Source organism: Monodon monoceros, unplaced genomic scaffold (assembly GCF_005190385.1).
Source record: "Monodon monoceros isolate NGI ecotype Baffin Bay Population unplaced genomic scaffold, NGI_Narwhal_1 Super_Scaffold_5, whole genome shotgun sequence".
NCBI classification, from domain to species: Eukaryota; Metazoa; Chordata; class Mammalia; order Artiodactyla; family Monodontidae; genus Monodon; species Monodon monoceros.
Genome location: NW_021703782.1, coordinates 81,873,003 through 81,890,148, shown reverse-complemented (window position 1 = coordinate 81,890,148; position 17,146 = coordinate 81,873,003). Strand labels below are relative to the sequence as shown.

The 17,146-nt window shown below is 38.2% G+C and overlaps 1 protein-coding gene across 2 annotated transcripts in view; it reads left to right on the top strand.

Moving 5' to 3' along the window:
- Positions 1–17,146, top strand: part of TEX10 (testis expressed 10) — a 57,451-nt gene that overhangs the window by 36,192 nt on the left and 4,113 nt on the right. For both annotated transcript variants that reach the window (XM_029202103.1, XM_029202102.1), the window contains 2 exons: positions 11,107–11,187; positions 12,806–12,987. In XM_029202103.1, coding sequence (XP_029057936.1) covers positions 11,107–11,187; positions 12,806–12,987 — 263 coding nt within the window. The remainder of the gene's footprint in view (positions 1–11,106; positions 11,188–12,805; positions 12,988–17,146) is intronic.

The window sequence follows — 17,146 nt, the reverse complement described above, 5'->3', positions numbered from 1 at the left end:
TGTCATGTTAGCTTTGCCTCTTATGTTTTTAACCATTTGCTCTTCAAGTTAATACAACCTGCCTTCTATACTGTACTGCTTCATGCCATAATGTAGTGTGTAATGACGTGTGAGGTTATTCTTATTTTTGTTTCTCTGTATGTAATGTGTGTTTTTTTCTCTACATGCTTTTTTTTATAAGTTTTAGAGATTTTTCCTTTTATCACATTTTTTCCAGCAGTTTGATTATATTAATACCTTTTTTCAATGCTTTGAAATGTCAAATGAGTAATTTTGTTCTCTTTTATTTTTAAACTATTTGCAGAGACAACACAAAATTATATAATGTTACATTTATTTTAACCTACACTTCTTCCTTCATAAGGTTACTTGTCTAAACATTTCACTAACATTGTGCAATTTTAAACCGAGAAAAAGAACAAAGTTACAAGTGTGACAATTTATCAGAAATAGATTAAGTGACAGCTGTAACTAGAATCAGAATTAGATTATTTTAATAATTCCAGGAAGAGTATAATTTACAAAATACATTTGAATGATGTTAGGAAGATAGCAGGAGGAATTATTTGCTTAGTCAAATAATTTCTTTCACTTAGTAATATTTATTTAAGCTTCCTCCATGTGTTTTCATGACTTCATAGCTTATTTCCTTTTAGCACTGAATAATATTCCATTGTCTGGTTATATCAGTTTATCCATTTACCTACTGAAGGACATCTTGATTACTTTCAGATTTTGGCAGTTGTGAATAAAGCTGCTATAAATATCTGTGTGTAGGTTTTTGTGTAGACATAAGGTTTCAACTCCTTTGGTTAAATACTAAGGAGAGCAATTGCTGGATCATATGGTAAGAGTGTATTTAATATTGTAAAAAACCACCAAACATATTTCCAAAGTGCTGTACCATTTTGTATTTCCACCAGCAGTAAATGAGAGTTTCTATTGCCCCACATCCTTGCTAGTATTTGGTATTGTCAGTCTTCCAGATTTTGGTCATTCTAATAGGTGTGTAGTGGTATCTCATAATTGTTTTAATTTGCATTTCCCTGATAACATGTGATGTGGAATGTTTTTTCATATGCTTATTTGTCATGTGTCTTCTTTGGTGAGGTGTCTGTTATGGTCTTTGGCTGATTTTAAAATTAGGTTATTTTCTTATTGTTGGATTTTAAGAGTTCTTTGAATATTTTGGATTTTTTCCTACTCTGTGGCTTATCCTTTCAGGCTCTTGACATTGTCTTTCACAAAACAAAAGTTTTTAATTTTAATGACATCCAACTTATCGGTTATTTCATTCATGCATTGTGCCTTTAGTGTTGTATCTAAAAAGTCATCATACTCAGGGTCATCTACATTTTTCCTCCTGTGTTATCTTCTAAGAGTTTTATAGTTTTGTGTTTTACATTTAGGTCTGTTGGGATACATTTTGAGTTAATTTTTGTGAAGGGTTGAAGGTCTGTGTCTAGATTCATTTTTTTTTCATATGGTTGTCCAGTTATTACAGCACCATTTGTTGAAAAGACAATCTTTTGCTCCATTGTCAAAGATCAGTTGACTATGTGGGTCTCTTTCTGTTCCATGTATTTATTTATCCTTTTGCCAGTAGCACACTATTTTGATTACTGTAGCTTTATAGTAATTTTTGAAATTGGTTAGTGTCAGTCCTTCAAATTGTTCTTCTCCTTCAATATATATTGGCTGTTCTGGGTCTTTTGCCCCTTTGTGTAAACTTTAGAATCAGTTTATGGATCTCCACAAGATGACTTGGTAAGATTTTGGTTGGATTTATGTTGAATGTATAGATCATGTTGGGAAGAACTGACAACTTGACAATATTGAGTCTTCCTATCCATGAACATGGAATATCCTCCATTTATTTAGTTCTTTGATTTTGTTCATCAGAGTTTTTTAGTTTTCTTCATATAAGACCATATATATATTTTATTAGATTTATACCTAAATATTTCATTTTGGGGGTGCTAATGTAAATCATATTATGTTTTTAATTTCAAATTCCATTTGTTCATTGCTGATATTTAGGGAAGCGGTTTGACTTTTATATATTAATGCTGTGTTCTGCAACCTTGCTATAATCGATTGTTTCAGATTTTCTACAGAGATGACCATGTGAGCTGTGAACAAAGACCACCCAATGAATTTTAAATTTTAGATAATGGTTCTTTTTTAACATATTTATTGGAGTATAACTGCTTTATAATGGTGTGTTTCTGCTTTATAACAAAGTGAATCAGTTATACATATACATATGTTCCCATATCTCTTCCCTCTTGCGTCTCCCTCCCACCCTCCCTATCCCACCCCTCTAGGTGGTCACAAAGCACTGAGCTGATCTCCCTGTGCTATGCGGCTGCTTCCCACTAGCTATCTGTTTTACATTTAGTAGTGTATATATGTCCCTGCCACTCTCTCACTTTGTCCCAGCTTACCCTTCCCCCTCTCCATATCCTCAAGTCCATTCTCTAGTAGGTCTGTGTCTGATAATGGGTTGTTTAATCTCAACTTTTTTGGTTCATCTTCTGTTTCTCTTACATTCATTTTTCTTTAACTACTTGAATATATTTATAATAGTTGTTTTAAAGTTCTTGCCTGCTAATTCTGTCATCTCTTTTAATTGCTTTTTCCCCTGGTTATGTGGCACATTTTCGTGTTTTTAGCATGTCTAGTAGTTTTTGAGTGTATATTGGACAATGGAAATTTTATGTGGTGGATTTTGTTGTTTTTTAAAGAGTGTTTTGCTTTGTTCTGGCAGGCAGTCAAGTTACTTGAGTTATCACCTTTATCCTTTAGTGTCTTGTTTTTAAATTTTGTTGGGGTGGTTTATTAGAGCAAGTAACCTTTACTAAGGCAAGGATCAGCAAACTACAGCCCTGTAGGCCAAATCTTGGTGGCCCTATTTTTGTGCCATCCTTGAGCTAAGAGCAAGGTTTACTTTTTTTTTTTTTTTAAATATTTATTTATTTAGGCTGTGCCGGGTCTTAGTTGTGGCATGCAGGATCTTTTTTAGTTGCGGCCCGTGGACTTCTTAGTTGTGGCAGGCGAACCCTTAGTCGTGGCGTGCATGCAGGATCTAGTTCCCTGACCAGGGATTGAACCCAGGCCTCCTGCATTAGGAGTGTGGAGTCTTACCCACTGGACCACCAGGGAAGTCCCTGTTTACATTTTTTTGACAGTTGTTAAAACAGAAAAAAACCCAAGAATATGTGGCAGAATCTGTATGTGACCTGCAAAGCCTAAAATATTTATTACTCTTTGGCCTTTTATAGAAAAAGTTTGCTAACTCCTGCCCTAGTGCTAATTTAGCCCTACTATTAATAGGTTCTCTTTCTGAGTATCATCTGAATGACCTGGTTGTTCTATGGAGACACTCCATGCTGGCTGGTTAGAACTCAAACATCTTTCTTCCCTGTTTGAGCTTTGGGAATTCTTTTGCTCACAACTCTGCTGCTTCTTTGGCCATGTGGAATTTCATCACCTTGCGCATGTACAGCTTTTTATTCATCAACATATCTGAGGAGACTGGAGCTGTCTCTCAGGCAAAAAGGATAAGAATTTGGCTTTGTCAAATGGCCCCTCTTGGAGGACAGAGAATCCATTCAACCTTTTGACCATCTTGCTGAGCTGAATTGAGAAAATAGGAGACTCAAGAGGCCTCTGAGGGGCCTGATCCCCTCCAGCATTTCCCAGATTCTTAAGCTGCAAAAGCAGAGGGGCTTAAAAGCTAAGCCAGTAACCTCTGTGACTCATGGTCCTAAGGAAACAATGATTAGTTTAAGTTGCTGGCCTGGAAGTGGGTTGGGTCTTCAGTGTACACATAAGCTCTCATTGCAGACTCTTTTTTTTCTTTTAATTTTATTTATTTATTTTTGGCTGCATTGGGTCTTCGTTGCTGTGTGTGGGCTTTCTCTAGTTGCAGCGAGCGGGGGCTACTCTTTGTTGTGGTGCACGGGCTTCTCATTGCGGTGGCTTCTCTTGTTGTGGAGCACGGGCTCTAGGCACTCGGGCTTCAGTAGTTGTGGCTCTAGAGAGTAGACTAAGTAGTCGTGGCACACGGGCTTAGTTGCTCTGCGGCATATGGGATCTTCCCGGACCAGGGATTGGACCCGTGTCCCCTGCATTGGTAGGCGGATTCTTAACCACTGCACCACCAGGGGAGCCCCTCATTGCAGACTCTTAAAGGCTGTACCTTAGTAATGGGGACACACACATACATAACATGAATATAGATTAAAGGAGAATTTCACGAAACAATTGCTGAGGACCTCTGAAAACATTGGAAACCATAAAACATTACTGAGAGATATTAAATATGACCTAAATACATGCAGGGATATATAATGTTCATGGATTGGGAGACTCCAATATTGTACAAATAATAGCTCTCTCTAAATTAATCTATAGTACAGATTCAGTGTAATCCAGATCAAAATTAGAGCAAATGGTTTTGTGGAAATTGAAAAGGTGATTCTAAAATTTATATTGAAATACAGACGAACAAGAATAACAAGAAAGTGTTGAATGAAAATAAAGCCAGAGGGCTTGTACTATCAAATATCTTTTACAAAGCCATGGTAATTAAGCAGTTGGGATAATAGGAAAAAGCAAGTGGGGCACAAAAGGACTCTGAACACAAACATGCTTCCAATACTAGGGAACCCTTGGGTGGTCTTTAGAGGCAGCTTGGTTGAAGTGAGTTTGTTCCCCCCACAAAGCATGTATGTAAAGAAATACTGGGGTAAGGAAAGAGCCCCAGAATAGAGGCAGGTTGTCTATCTCTTTCTTACCGTTTTTATTATTCATTGATAATAGTTGAGACATGGCCAACAGGGGAAAGGTAAAATGTAATCTGCCAAAGGTAAATTTGACGACACTTTCTTAGAACAGTTGAGCCCTGTTTTGTAGTGTGAGTATATGGAAATTTTCATTCTGTAAATATATTCCGTGATGTAATTTTATTGGGAAGTGAAAGAATCTCTAAATCTGAATTTTAGTATTTTAATAATTATAATTTCTTTCTTTTACTTGGTCTTTTTAACATTTTAATATAGCAATAAAATGATTTTATAAAAAGTGTTAGGTGCATGACATTTCTGTTTATTTCCTGGTAAAATTAGGTAGAAAATACTTCAATGTAGAAATTAAATGCACAAAACCTTCTTAAGAAAAATGAAGTTTTATATTTTTAAAAAACCCTTAATTTCCACATTGTATTAAATTAGCATGCCTGTTCTGGAATTGTGCAGTGTGAGGTCAGGGTTCTGAAGTGTGCAAGTTTTTGTTAACACTGTAATTGCAGAAGTGAGGATTGCCTGTATTTGTGTATGTTTATGTGTGTGTATACATCTATGTGTTTATATTTTTATTTACTTTTATTTTGAAGCATTTTCAAACTTAGAGAAAAATTATAACTGCAGGACAAAGAACTATTTTCTTAGACTATTTGACAGAGTGCCCATACCTCATACTTCAGCATACAGGCATACTTTGTTTTAAAGCACTTTGCAGATACTCTGTTTTTTACAAACTGAAGATTTATGGCAACCCTGCATCGAGGATGTCTGTTGGTGTTCGTGTTTCCAACAGCATCTGTACACTTCATGTCTCTGTGTCACATTTTGGTAATTTTTGCAATATTTCAAACTTTTTCATTGTTACTATATTTTTTATGGTGATCTGTGATCAGTGATCTTTGACATTACTATTGTAGTTGTTTTGGGGCATCACGAACCATGCCCACATGAGACGGTGAACTTAATAAATGTGTGTCTTCTGACTGCTCCACCAACCAGCCGTCCCTCATCTCTCTCCCTGTTCCCTGAGACACAACAGTACTGCCATTAGGCCAATTAATAACCCTACAATGGCCTATAGGTGTGTTCGAGTGAAAGGAAGAGTTGCACAACTCTTACTTTAAATCAAAAGTTAGAAATGATTATAAGCTTAGTGAGGAAGACATGTTTAAAGCCAGGATAGGCTGAAAACTAGACCTTTCTGCCAGTTAGCCAAATTGTGAATGCAAAAGAAAAGTTCTTGAAATTAAAAGTGCTATTTTAGTGAACACAGGAATGATAAGAAAGTGAAACAGCCTTATTGATGACATGGAGAAAGTTTGAGTGGTTTGGATAGAATATCAGACCACCTACAACATTCCCTTAAGCCAAATCTATAGCAAAGCCCTAACTCTCTTTGATTCTGTGAAGGCTGAGAGAGATGAGGAAGCTGCAGAAGAAAAGTTTGAAGGTAGCCGAGGTTGGTTCATGAGGTTTAAGGAAAAGAGCTGTCTGCATAACATTAAAAGTGCAAGATGGGGCTTCCCTGGTGGTGCAGTGGTTGAGAGTCCGCCTGCCAATGCAGGGGACACGGGTTCATGCCCTGGTCCGGGAGGATCCCACATGCTGCGGAGCGGCTGGGCCTGTGAGCCATGGCCGCTGAGCCTGCCCGTCTGGAGCCTGTGCTCCGCAAGGGGAGAGGCCACAAAAGTGAGGCCCGCGTACCACACACACACACAAAAAAAAGTGCAAGATGAAGCAGCTGATGGAGAAGTTGCAGCCAGTTATCCAGAAGATCTAGCTAAGATATTATTGAAGGTGGCTACACTAAACAGCAGGTTTTCAGTGCAGACAAAACAGCTTTATATTGGAAGAAGTTGCCATCTAGGACTTTCATAGCTAGAGAGGAGAAAGTCAGTGCCTGGTTTCGAAGCTTCAAAGGTCATGCTGACTTGTTAGGGGCTAATGCAGCTGGTAACTTTAAATTGAAGCCAACCCTCATTTACCGTTCTGAAAATCCTAGCGCCCTTAAGAATTATGGACTTCTCTGCTGGTGCAGTGGTTAAGAATCCGCCTGCCAATGCAGGGGACATGGGTTCGAGCCCTGGTCCAGGAAGATCCCACATGCCGCGGAGCAACGAAGCCCATATGCCACAACTACTGAGCCTGCATTCTAGAGCCTCTTCGCTGCGACAAGAGAAGCCACCGCAATGAGAAACCCGCACACCGCAGTGAAGAGTAGCCCCTGTTCGCTGCAATTAGAGAAAGCCTGTGTGCAGCAACGAAGACCCAACGCAGCCAAAAATAAAATATAAATAAATAAATTATTTTGAAAAAGAGAAGTGAGCAGAAAAAAAAACAGTTAAAAAAAAAAAGGAATTATGCTAAATCTTCTCTGCTTGTGTTCTGTAAATGAAACAACGAAGCCTGGATGACAGCACATCTGTTTACAACATGGTTTACTGATGATTTTAAGCCCACTCTTGATACCTTCTGCACAGAAAAAAAGATTACTTTCAAAATATTACTACTCATTGACAATGCACCTGGTCACCCTAGAACTCTCATGGAGATGTACAATGAGATTATTGTTTTTTTCATGCCTGCTCACACACATCCATTCTGCAGTCCATGGATCAAGGAGTCTTTTAGACCTTCAAGTCGTATTATGTAAGAAACACGTTTTGTAAAGCTATAGCTGCCATAGATAGTGATTCCTCTGACGTATCTGAGCAAAGTAAATTGGAAACTTTCTGGAAAGGATTCATCATTCTAGATGCCATTAAGATCATTCGTAAAAAAAAAAAAAAAAAAATCGTGATTCATGGCAAGAGGTCAGAATATCAGCATTAAGAGGAGTTTGGAAGAAGTTGATCCCAACCCTCATGATTTTGAGGGGTATTCAAGACTTCATTAGAGGAAATAACTGCAGCTGTGGTGGAAATAGCAGGAGAACTAGAATTAGAAGTGGAGCCTGAAGATGTGACTTTTATTGTAGATATCTCATGATAAAACTTTTAATGGATGAGGAGTTGCTTCTAATGGATAAGCAGAGAACGTAGTTTCTTGAGATGGAATCTACTCCTGGTGAAGATGTGAAGATTGTTGAAATGACAGCAAAGGATTTAGAATATTACATAAACTTAGTTGATAGAGCAGTGACAGGGTTTGAGAAGATTGACTTCAATTTTGAAAGAAGTTCCATTTTGGGTAAAGTGCTGTTGGAAGGAAGAGTCAATCTATGTGGCAAATTTTATTGTTGTCTTATTTTAAAAGAAATGTCCACAGCCACCTCAGCCTTCAATAGTCACCACCCTGATCAGTCAGCAGCCATCACCATCAAAGCAGGACCCTGCACTATCACAAAGATTATGACTCACTGAAGGCTTAGTTGATGGTTAGCATTTATTAGCAGTGGAATATTGTAAAATTAAGATATGTACATTGTTTTTATAGACAACGCTCTTGTACATGAAATGGACTACAGTGTAGTATAAACATATCTTTTATATGCACTGGGAAACCAAAAAAATTTGTGTGACTTGCTTTATTGTGATATTTGCTTTATTGCTATATTTATGTTATCGCAGTGGTCTGGAACCGAACCCACAATATCTGGGGTATGCGTGTATTTGTCTTAAACAAGACCATTCCATTATGTAAACACAATATAGCCATCAGAATCAGGAAATTAACATTAGTATATTACTGTCATCTAATCCTCAGACTTTACTCGTGTTTTGCCAGTTGTCCCAATAATGTACTTTAAAGGATCCATCTGAAATGATTCATTGCATTTAGTTGTAATGTCTGTTTAGTCTTTTTCAAAATCTGGAATAGTTCCTCAGTCTTTCCTTGTCTTTCGTTGACGTTGACACTTTTGAAGAACACAGGACGGTTATTTTGTAAAATTTCTCTCAATTCAGGTTTAATTTATTTTCTCATGGTTAGATCAGGTTATACAAATTTGGCAGGAATATGACATGAGTGATGCTGTGGTTTTCTGATTGCATCCTGTCAGGTGGTGCGTGGTTTTGAGTTGTCCCATTAGACGTTCACTTTGATCACTTGAGTAAGTGGTATCTGTCCACGTTCTCCACTTTTTACTTCTTCCTCTTAGTTATTAATAATATTTTATGAGGAGATACTTTGAAACAATGTAAATATCCCATTCCTTTTTGGTCTTCGAATTTATTCATTTATTTATTTTTGTTAGTATGGTTTCCTGTATTTTCCAGTGGGTTAAAATTCCTTACTATCCTTATTAATTTTGATACTCTCATGTTTGCCATGGTTACCTCCTGAAAGCTGGCTTCTTTGTTCTTTTGATACATCCTCATTTTTCTCGGAGTACAGTTGACCCTTGAACAACATAGGTTTGAACTCTGCAGGCGCACTTATTTGGAGATTTATTTCAGTAGTAAATACTACAGTACTACATGACGCATGGTTGGTTGAATCTGCAGATACGAGGAACCTCAGATACGGAGGGCCGACTATGAAGTGATATATGCAGATTTTCGATTGCATGGAGTGTCGGCACCCCTACCCACTCCCCCCTACATTGTTCAAGGGTCAGCTTACTTCCTTACTTTCTTGTACCACAAATTGTTACAGATTCATGTTGTATTTTCCCTGTTCCCGCCCTGCAATCAGGTATTTCTTTAAGAAGCCCAGTTTTCCTTTAAGTGGAGAATGGATTTTAGAAACCAACTTCTGGACTCTTAAGTGTGGTCATTGCTATTAGCTGTTGCTGTTCCCATGCCCTATCAGTGAACAGAAATCAGGAACACAACACCCCTGGGTTCATTCTAGCTGTCTCCTTTTCTCTTGTACCTGCCTTTTCTGATGGTGGGAAACCTGACTTTCATTTTGCTTAATATATTTACCTACTTCATCAGTTACTTTGCCTGTAATCAGTCTCCTTTTGGTGCCACCCCTTTCCCATGCAGGCATCTTCCTTATCGCATTTGAACTCCAACTCTTGGGGACAGTGTGCCTCCATTTGTTAATGGGTAGCCTGCTCTGGGCCACTGAAGCTCTCCCACCCACTCTAGTGGTGATGTCTAGCTTCGCCTCATGCAGTGTCTTTAGAACTGAATTGTTCAGGAAGGGGAGGGGAGGCAGGAGGGAAGGGATTGAATGATCGTTTATTATTGAATGGACCTTTCAAATATGATTTATCATTTATGAGTGAAAATATTCATTACACTCATTTCGAAGTAGAAAGATGGCATTGGAGATATGTTGTTTCCGTTGTTACCTATAGGTTTAAAAGATAAGACAATTGTGGGCTCCCCTGGTGGCGCAGTGGTTGAGAATCCGCCTGCCAATGCAGGGGACGGCCCCGGTCCGGGAGGATCCCACATGCCGCGGAGCGGCTGGGCCCGTGAGCCATCCGGAGCCTGTGCTCTGCAACGGGAGTGGCCACAACAGTGAGAGGCCTGCGTACCGCAAAAAAAAAAAAAAAAGATAAGACAATTGCCATGTGAAAACTCTGGGTGGTCACTCTACAAGAGGTTTTATAGAGACATAATGCATAGAGCTGTTGATTTTTTGAGGACAGTCCTCTTGAATTTATCTTGACTATTCATTCTCTTCCTAGAGTGATATTCTTTCCACCAGTCTTATCTTTGTCTTTCCGTGGGATTTTTCTGCATACTTGATTTTTGGTACTGAATTCCATCAGCTTCTGGAGTTGTGTTGTGATTCTTTGAAGGACTTGATGCTGTCCTTCCCTCTTCTTGTTTTCTTGAGAACTTAGAAAATGAAAAATACTAGAGATTTGATTCCCACCTCACTCATATTTTTCTTCTTTTCCTATAGACTATTTTCCTTTTACCTTTAGGGAATAAGAGGCAGTATTATAATTAATTTGAACATGGTATTGGTATTTTCTGAATTATAAGTTTTTTCAGTGTTACATTTTTCCACCCAATGGGAGAAAGGCTTTTGTCTGCCCTTTGTTCATGTCACTGAGATCTCCTATTGTAGCACTTACTTAATAGAAATGTAGTCTCTGCCTTGGTAGATTGTAAGCTCCTTGAGGGCTGTGAGACAGAAGAGTTTCTCTTCTTTCATTCCTATGCATAGCACCTAATAGGCCTAGCTCAGTGCTCAGTAAATGTTTAATAAATGAATTATTTGGAAAACTGGACCATTTATATGAGGCTTGATTGTTTGACATCTGTATCTTTAAGTCACTTTTTGTTAAGTTTCCTTTTAATATATAGAGCAAGTAGATTTTTTAAAAAACTATTGAAGTTGTTTTTGACTTAAAATGTTCTGATTTGGTATTGGTTTTCTCCTTTTCTGACAGACAGTTTGTCACAATTTATTGGTTATCCCTGCCCGAAGCCAAAGCTTTGACATCCTGCAAAGTGCCATCAGTAAGCATTTGGTAAATATACTTAAAATTTTTTTCTGTTACACAAAAGCATAGCATTGGTTAAGATTGAGTTTGCCATAACCAAGGAGAGAGTGAGTGTCCAGAAGTCTAAGCTTAATAATTTCATTATGCTGAGGTGAGAACTGAGAAATCTTGGTGTTTTTCCTGGCTGTTACTAATTAATTCTGTGACCTTGGGAAAATCTCCTCTTTTGCCAGGACCTTACTTTTATATCTGAGCAATGAAAGACCTCTTACACCTCAGGTCCTTCTGACTTAAAATGCTTTAGTTAACATGTGCCAGGTGTCATTGTGTTGGGAATCCAGCATCCGTACTGGGGTTCAGTTTCCACCCAGAAGGTTTGGGGTGTAAAGTAGGGATGTCACCTCACAGGCTCAAGGCCTGGTCACTGGAAGCCGTGAGCTCAGCCATGAAACTGACTTGTCTTTTGGCCAGTGGGTGTCTCTCGTTCCCATTGGCATTAAATTCTCATTAGGTATGCCTAGGTTTTGCTTTTAACTTCCTCCAACATTTACACTTTGCCCTTTGGCTTTTACTATAATGATGTGAGGGGAGACTCCAAAACTTTTATCTTCCGGGGATTCTCACTTGTTTGGATAATTTTACAGGCATATCTACACCGCCTTTTCTTTACTTCCCTCGAGTTGGAAGATTACCGCTTTGAATCCTCAGTACTCTCTTTTCTCCCTGCTATCAAACTTCTAATCCTTATACACTGTGTCTCCAAAGATCCCCATCTTTTTTCTTTTCTTTTTTTTTTACTTCCACTCCAGAAATTTATGCCCTTTGACTACATTCACTATTCTAGTAAAAGATCAACATTCCAGTGTTGATCTGGCCACTTTTTTCAGACAGCCTGGATAAAGGTTAAGACCTCAGAACCTACAGAGTTTAAGATAACTCAGCAGTAGTTTGCAGGAGATTTAAACCATGTATACATGCAGTTACAAGTTAGAGTCCACCTTAATGACAATTTATACAGTAGAGTCCAGGTGAGTTAGCATACCATGATGTCCCTTATCTGGGTTTTGGGACAGTGAAGCAGTCAAGTGTAAGTATAGTATTATCTTACTCCATTATAGGTATTTTCCTTAGTTATGTCTGAATGACTGGTTAAATCAAAGGGCAGGGGAAGGATAATTGAAAAAGGAACTGTGGTTTGTACATTTAATTATCTGGGGTGGGGGTGGTGCCAGATATTAGAGTTTACTGGTCTGAATAATCTGAAGATCATGTAAATGTGATTGCTGGTATCACGATCTTCTTTGGATGTATGAAATAATCCTTTTAAATAATAGTATTTCTGTCCATCAGTAGAAATTGTAACATCTAGAAAATTTTAGGAGACTTTGTCATGAAGGGGAGGCAGTGGATTGGGTTAATAGTATTTCTTGAGTTTGCGTATTTTCAGAGTCATTTAACGTAGCAACTAAATTCTCAAAGGAAAACAGGATCTTAAGGTGTGGTTGGTGGCATGGCATGTATTATGTATATACAAGTTTCCACCAGTAGTGATGGAAGGTTAACTCTCCAGATAGTGGTGTTTGGTTTTATTCTGGGGAGAGGGGCTGTTGTGAAGAGGTCATTAATCTCATTTTTCTCTGCCTAGGTTGGGTTGACTGTAATTCCTGACAGCACGGTGGGCTGTGTTTTGGGTGTTATCTGTAAGCTCCTGGATCATACGTGTGTACTTAGTGAGACGCTGCTGCCATTTCTGGCTTCTTGTTGCTACAGTCTTCTTTATTTTCTGCTCACTTTAGAGAAAGGAGAAGCAGAACATCTAAGAAAGAGGTAATAGTTTTTGTATTCTTAAACTTTAATTTTTTTCCTACTTGTTCAACTCCCCTCAATCAGTCAGGCAGTCGGTCAGTCATTCAATCTGTAAGAGATATTTCCAAAATCTAATTCTCTTTTAGAGTTTGTATAAACCTAGCTAGCTTTTCTTTGTTCTTTTATGAATCCCCTTTGTGATGGTGAGCAGTCTTAGTTATTTTTTTTTTTCCTTTAAGCTACAAATTTGAAAAGTTAGATGGCATTAGAAAGTTTCCTGAGAGCTTTCCTTATTAACTTTGCTATAGATCTGGCAAGAAAAAAAATTCTACTTTTAGAAAGATGAGCTTACTATTAGTACAAGCCTTTGTATTTTGTTTTGGGCTTCATTAGAACTAGCCAGCATGGATTTTTTTTTTTTTTTTTTTTTTTTTTTTGCGGTACGCGGGCCTCTCACTGTTGTGGCCTCTCCCGTTGCGGAGCACAGGCTCCGGACGCACAGGCTCAGCAGCCATGGCTCACGGGCCTAGCTGCTCTGCGGCATGTGGGATCCTCCCGGACCGGGGCACGAACCCGTGTCCCCTGCATCGGCAGGGAGACTTTCAACCACTGTGCCACCAGGGAAGCCTGCCAGCATGGATTTTTAAATTCTTGGGTTTAAGGAAATTGTTCTAAGATGCTAGTGTTTTTAATTATACTTTTGCTCCTATATAATTTTTAGACTAAAGCTTCTAGGATAGTATAGAAGATTTCACTTTAATTTTCAGAGTGTTCTCATGCTTATGTTCTCATTGGTATGCTGTTAACAGTTCATTGCAGAAGGTTTTTTAAAAACCTAACAGATGAGCAAATATAAGAAAATAAAAATCATTCTATCACATTTTGACATTTGCCTTTTTTGAGCTTTTAAATGTCACCAAAATATACATATGATTGTATAAAACATTTCAGTAGTTTAGAGTATAAACTGAACACCTGTTTAACCGACCTCCCGGTTCAGAAATAGAACATCGTCAGCACACTTTCTCCACAGTTACATTTCTCTTCTACATCCCCAGAGATCACTTCTGTGTTAGTCACTTCCTTACCTTTTTATTTAAAAATTTTATGTGCATTTATAAGCAGTTTCATTTTTGTTTTGCATATTTTAAGAATTTGATATATAAGAGGAATTATACTATATGTATTTTTTGTGACTTGATTTTCATCATCATTTGTGAGAGTACTCATGTTGATTCGAAGATGTATTTCATTCATTTTTGTTTCTCTATACCAGGAGTCAGCAAACTTCTTTCTGTAAGGAGTCAGTGAATATTTTAGGTTTTTCAAACCATAACATCTCTTGTCAGAACTACTCAGCACTGCCCTGGTCATGTGAAAGCAGCATTAGATGATACATAAAAGAATGGGTGTAGCTGTGTTCCAATAAAATTCTGTTTACAAATACAGGCTGTGAGCTGGATTGGCTGTGGTCTTGTACCCCTGCTCTGTAATATTCTGTTATATGAATGTACTGTAACTTATCCATTTTACTGTCAAGAGACATTTGGATTTTTTCCATTAAGTGTGTGTATTTAAAACTTTGTACATTTCACTGTTAATATCCTGTAAAATTTACACATAAACAAGCGTAGATTTGATGGTACTTTTCTTACCATCATCAAACTTTCGGGCCTGATAGTTCAAGAAAAGGCTTTGTAAATAGCAAGGAACTTCTCGGGGTTCTAAAAATTTTATAATGAGCATCCCCATTTATGAAATATGTATATTGCTGTTTGTCATTTCCTGTCACTTGAAATGTAGCCCATTTGTGATATACTCTGATAAGAAGTTTCAAAGATCTTTTTTAGTTTCTTATAGAAAAACATCCTGCTTTGATTTTATATGGTTGGACTGAACAAAATTCACTGTATTTAATACATTTTGCCTCTGTAAAATTCTGTTTTTAGAAGTGTTTTGTACTGTGTATTGAGTTTGATATGCATCTCTCAGGATGACATTAGTCACAAAGAAGTGTTGGCAGTCAGAGTCTTAGGTAATTAAGTTTCCCTTTTGGGCTGCTCCTACCCTCCTAGAGAAGGTGTTTGTGAGATTACAAATAATGAGAGTGCCAGTCAAACTACTGGGAGCTTTTGATTTCACAAGTGCTGACCAAAAAATTGGGCTTGACCAATTTGAGGTTTTCACATTTGAGTGGCCACTGTACTTTGAAGAAACTATTCTGTTGTCTTCTGGATTCATTGTTAGTAATGAAAGATCTGCTGTTCAACTTAGCCCTTTTGGTTCGTAGGTAGTAATCTATTCTTTTTTTTTTTTTTAACATCTTTATTGGAGTATAATTGCTTTACAATGGTGTGTTAGTTTCTGCTTTATAACAAAGTGAATCAGCTATATGTGTACATATATCCCCATATCTCTTCCCTCTTGCATCTCCCTCCCTCCCACCCTCCCTATCCCACCCCTCTAGGTGGTCACAAAGCTGATCTCCCTGTGCTATGATCTCCCTGTGCTATGCGGCTGCTTCCCACTAGCTGTTTTACATTTGGCAGTGTATATATGTCCATGCCACTCTCTCACTTTGTCACAGCTTACCCTTCCCCCTCCCTGCGTCCTCAAGTCCATTCTCTAGTAGGTCTGCGTCTTTATTTCTGTCCTGCCCCTAGGTTAGTAATCTATTCTTTTCTATGGTTTCACTGTTTTCTCTTTGTTGCATTGCAAATCAGGGTGTATCCTAGTGTAGGTTTGTTGTTATTTATCCTGCTTGAGACTTAGTGTACTCCTTTAATCTGAAGACTTAATGTTTTTTCTTCAGCTGTGTTTTTATTTCTGTTATCTTCCCCACTGTTTCTTTTCTCCCCTAAAAACTCCTTTTAAACATAGGGAGTTTCTCATTCTGATTCTTTTGTTTAATCCTTCTATTGAGTTTTTATTGTATCAGCTATTGTTTTCTCTTTCATCTATTTTGAGTTTTTACTCGGCTCTTTGTCATTCTTGCTTTATTGGTGTTAAAGGTCTTGTCAGTTTGTTCTGTTTGCTCTCTCTCTCTCTGGTGTGGGAATTCTCTCATTTTGGGGAGCAGGTGGGGCTCTGGAGGTTGTCTCTAGTGGGGCTGAACAAACAAGCTCATGTTTTGGATTGTATAACTTTCTCTGAATGCATCTTTTGTGAGAGTTTGTGGAGGTTGTGGACACCTCCCCATGGGGCAGTTTCACATTTGCATTTTCCTGGCTTCCAGCTCTGTGCAGGGAGCCCAGTTCTAGCTCCCTGCTTTCCATACCTGGGGCTGAAGCCTCAGCTTCCAACATTGTTGGCTGTTGAATACCCAGCCCCCAAATCCCATACCCAGTTTTGTGCTCCTGTGTATCTTCATGAGTTCTGGCATAGTTTCTGGCCCCTAGAGATATCACCCATTCTGGCTTTTGAGCTTGGCTGTATTTTTGTTTTGTTTTTTAAAGTATATTATCTGTATTTCCCTGTGTTTGGGGAGTGGAGGGGGGTTGGTTGGTATTATCTGACCAGAATACATCAGAAGTTTGCAGAGTTAGTGGAACTCCTGAAAATTATCTGTGAAATATTGGACTTTCATCAGTTCCTTTAGAGTGGTTTAGAACCATTGCTTTATGTTGACCTTAAAATCTCAACTTCATAACAATTTATATAGAGTTGGTACAGTTATTTCTGTGCATGACAACTCTTAGAAAACCCTAAGAATGGCTCTTCAAATGGTATTGCTTACATCGTTCATGGTACCCAGGTCTCTCTTCTTTTTGGCCTGACAGTTTTCTTTAATTGTGGTGTGTGAAGGTGGAATTCTAAACTTTACTCACCCATTCAGTATAGTTGTATTTGGTGTAATGTAGAATCCATAAGCTCTTTTAGCAGTTTTGATCCACAGTTATTTGAAATCCACTGAAGTTCAAGTAGAGAGTGAATATATTGGATCAGTACAGTAGTAACTTATTAAAAAGAAAACCCAAGGGGTAGGAATTGTGGAGGTAGGAATTTGAAACCCAGCAGGAACCAAAGCAGCTTCCTCTATTCTTTTTTCTTCTAAGTTTTGTAGTCTTTAATCTCTGTGCCTTTGCCTCCTCATTAGCTATGTCTACAGTCTGGCTTTCTCTTTTCTCCTTGCACATGGCTGTCCTAACCTGGCTGTGCATGAGTCCACAGGCTGAATAAA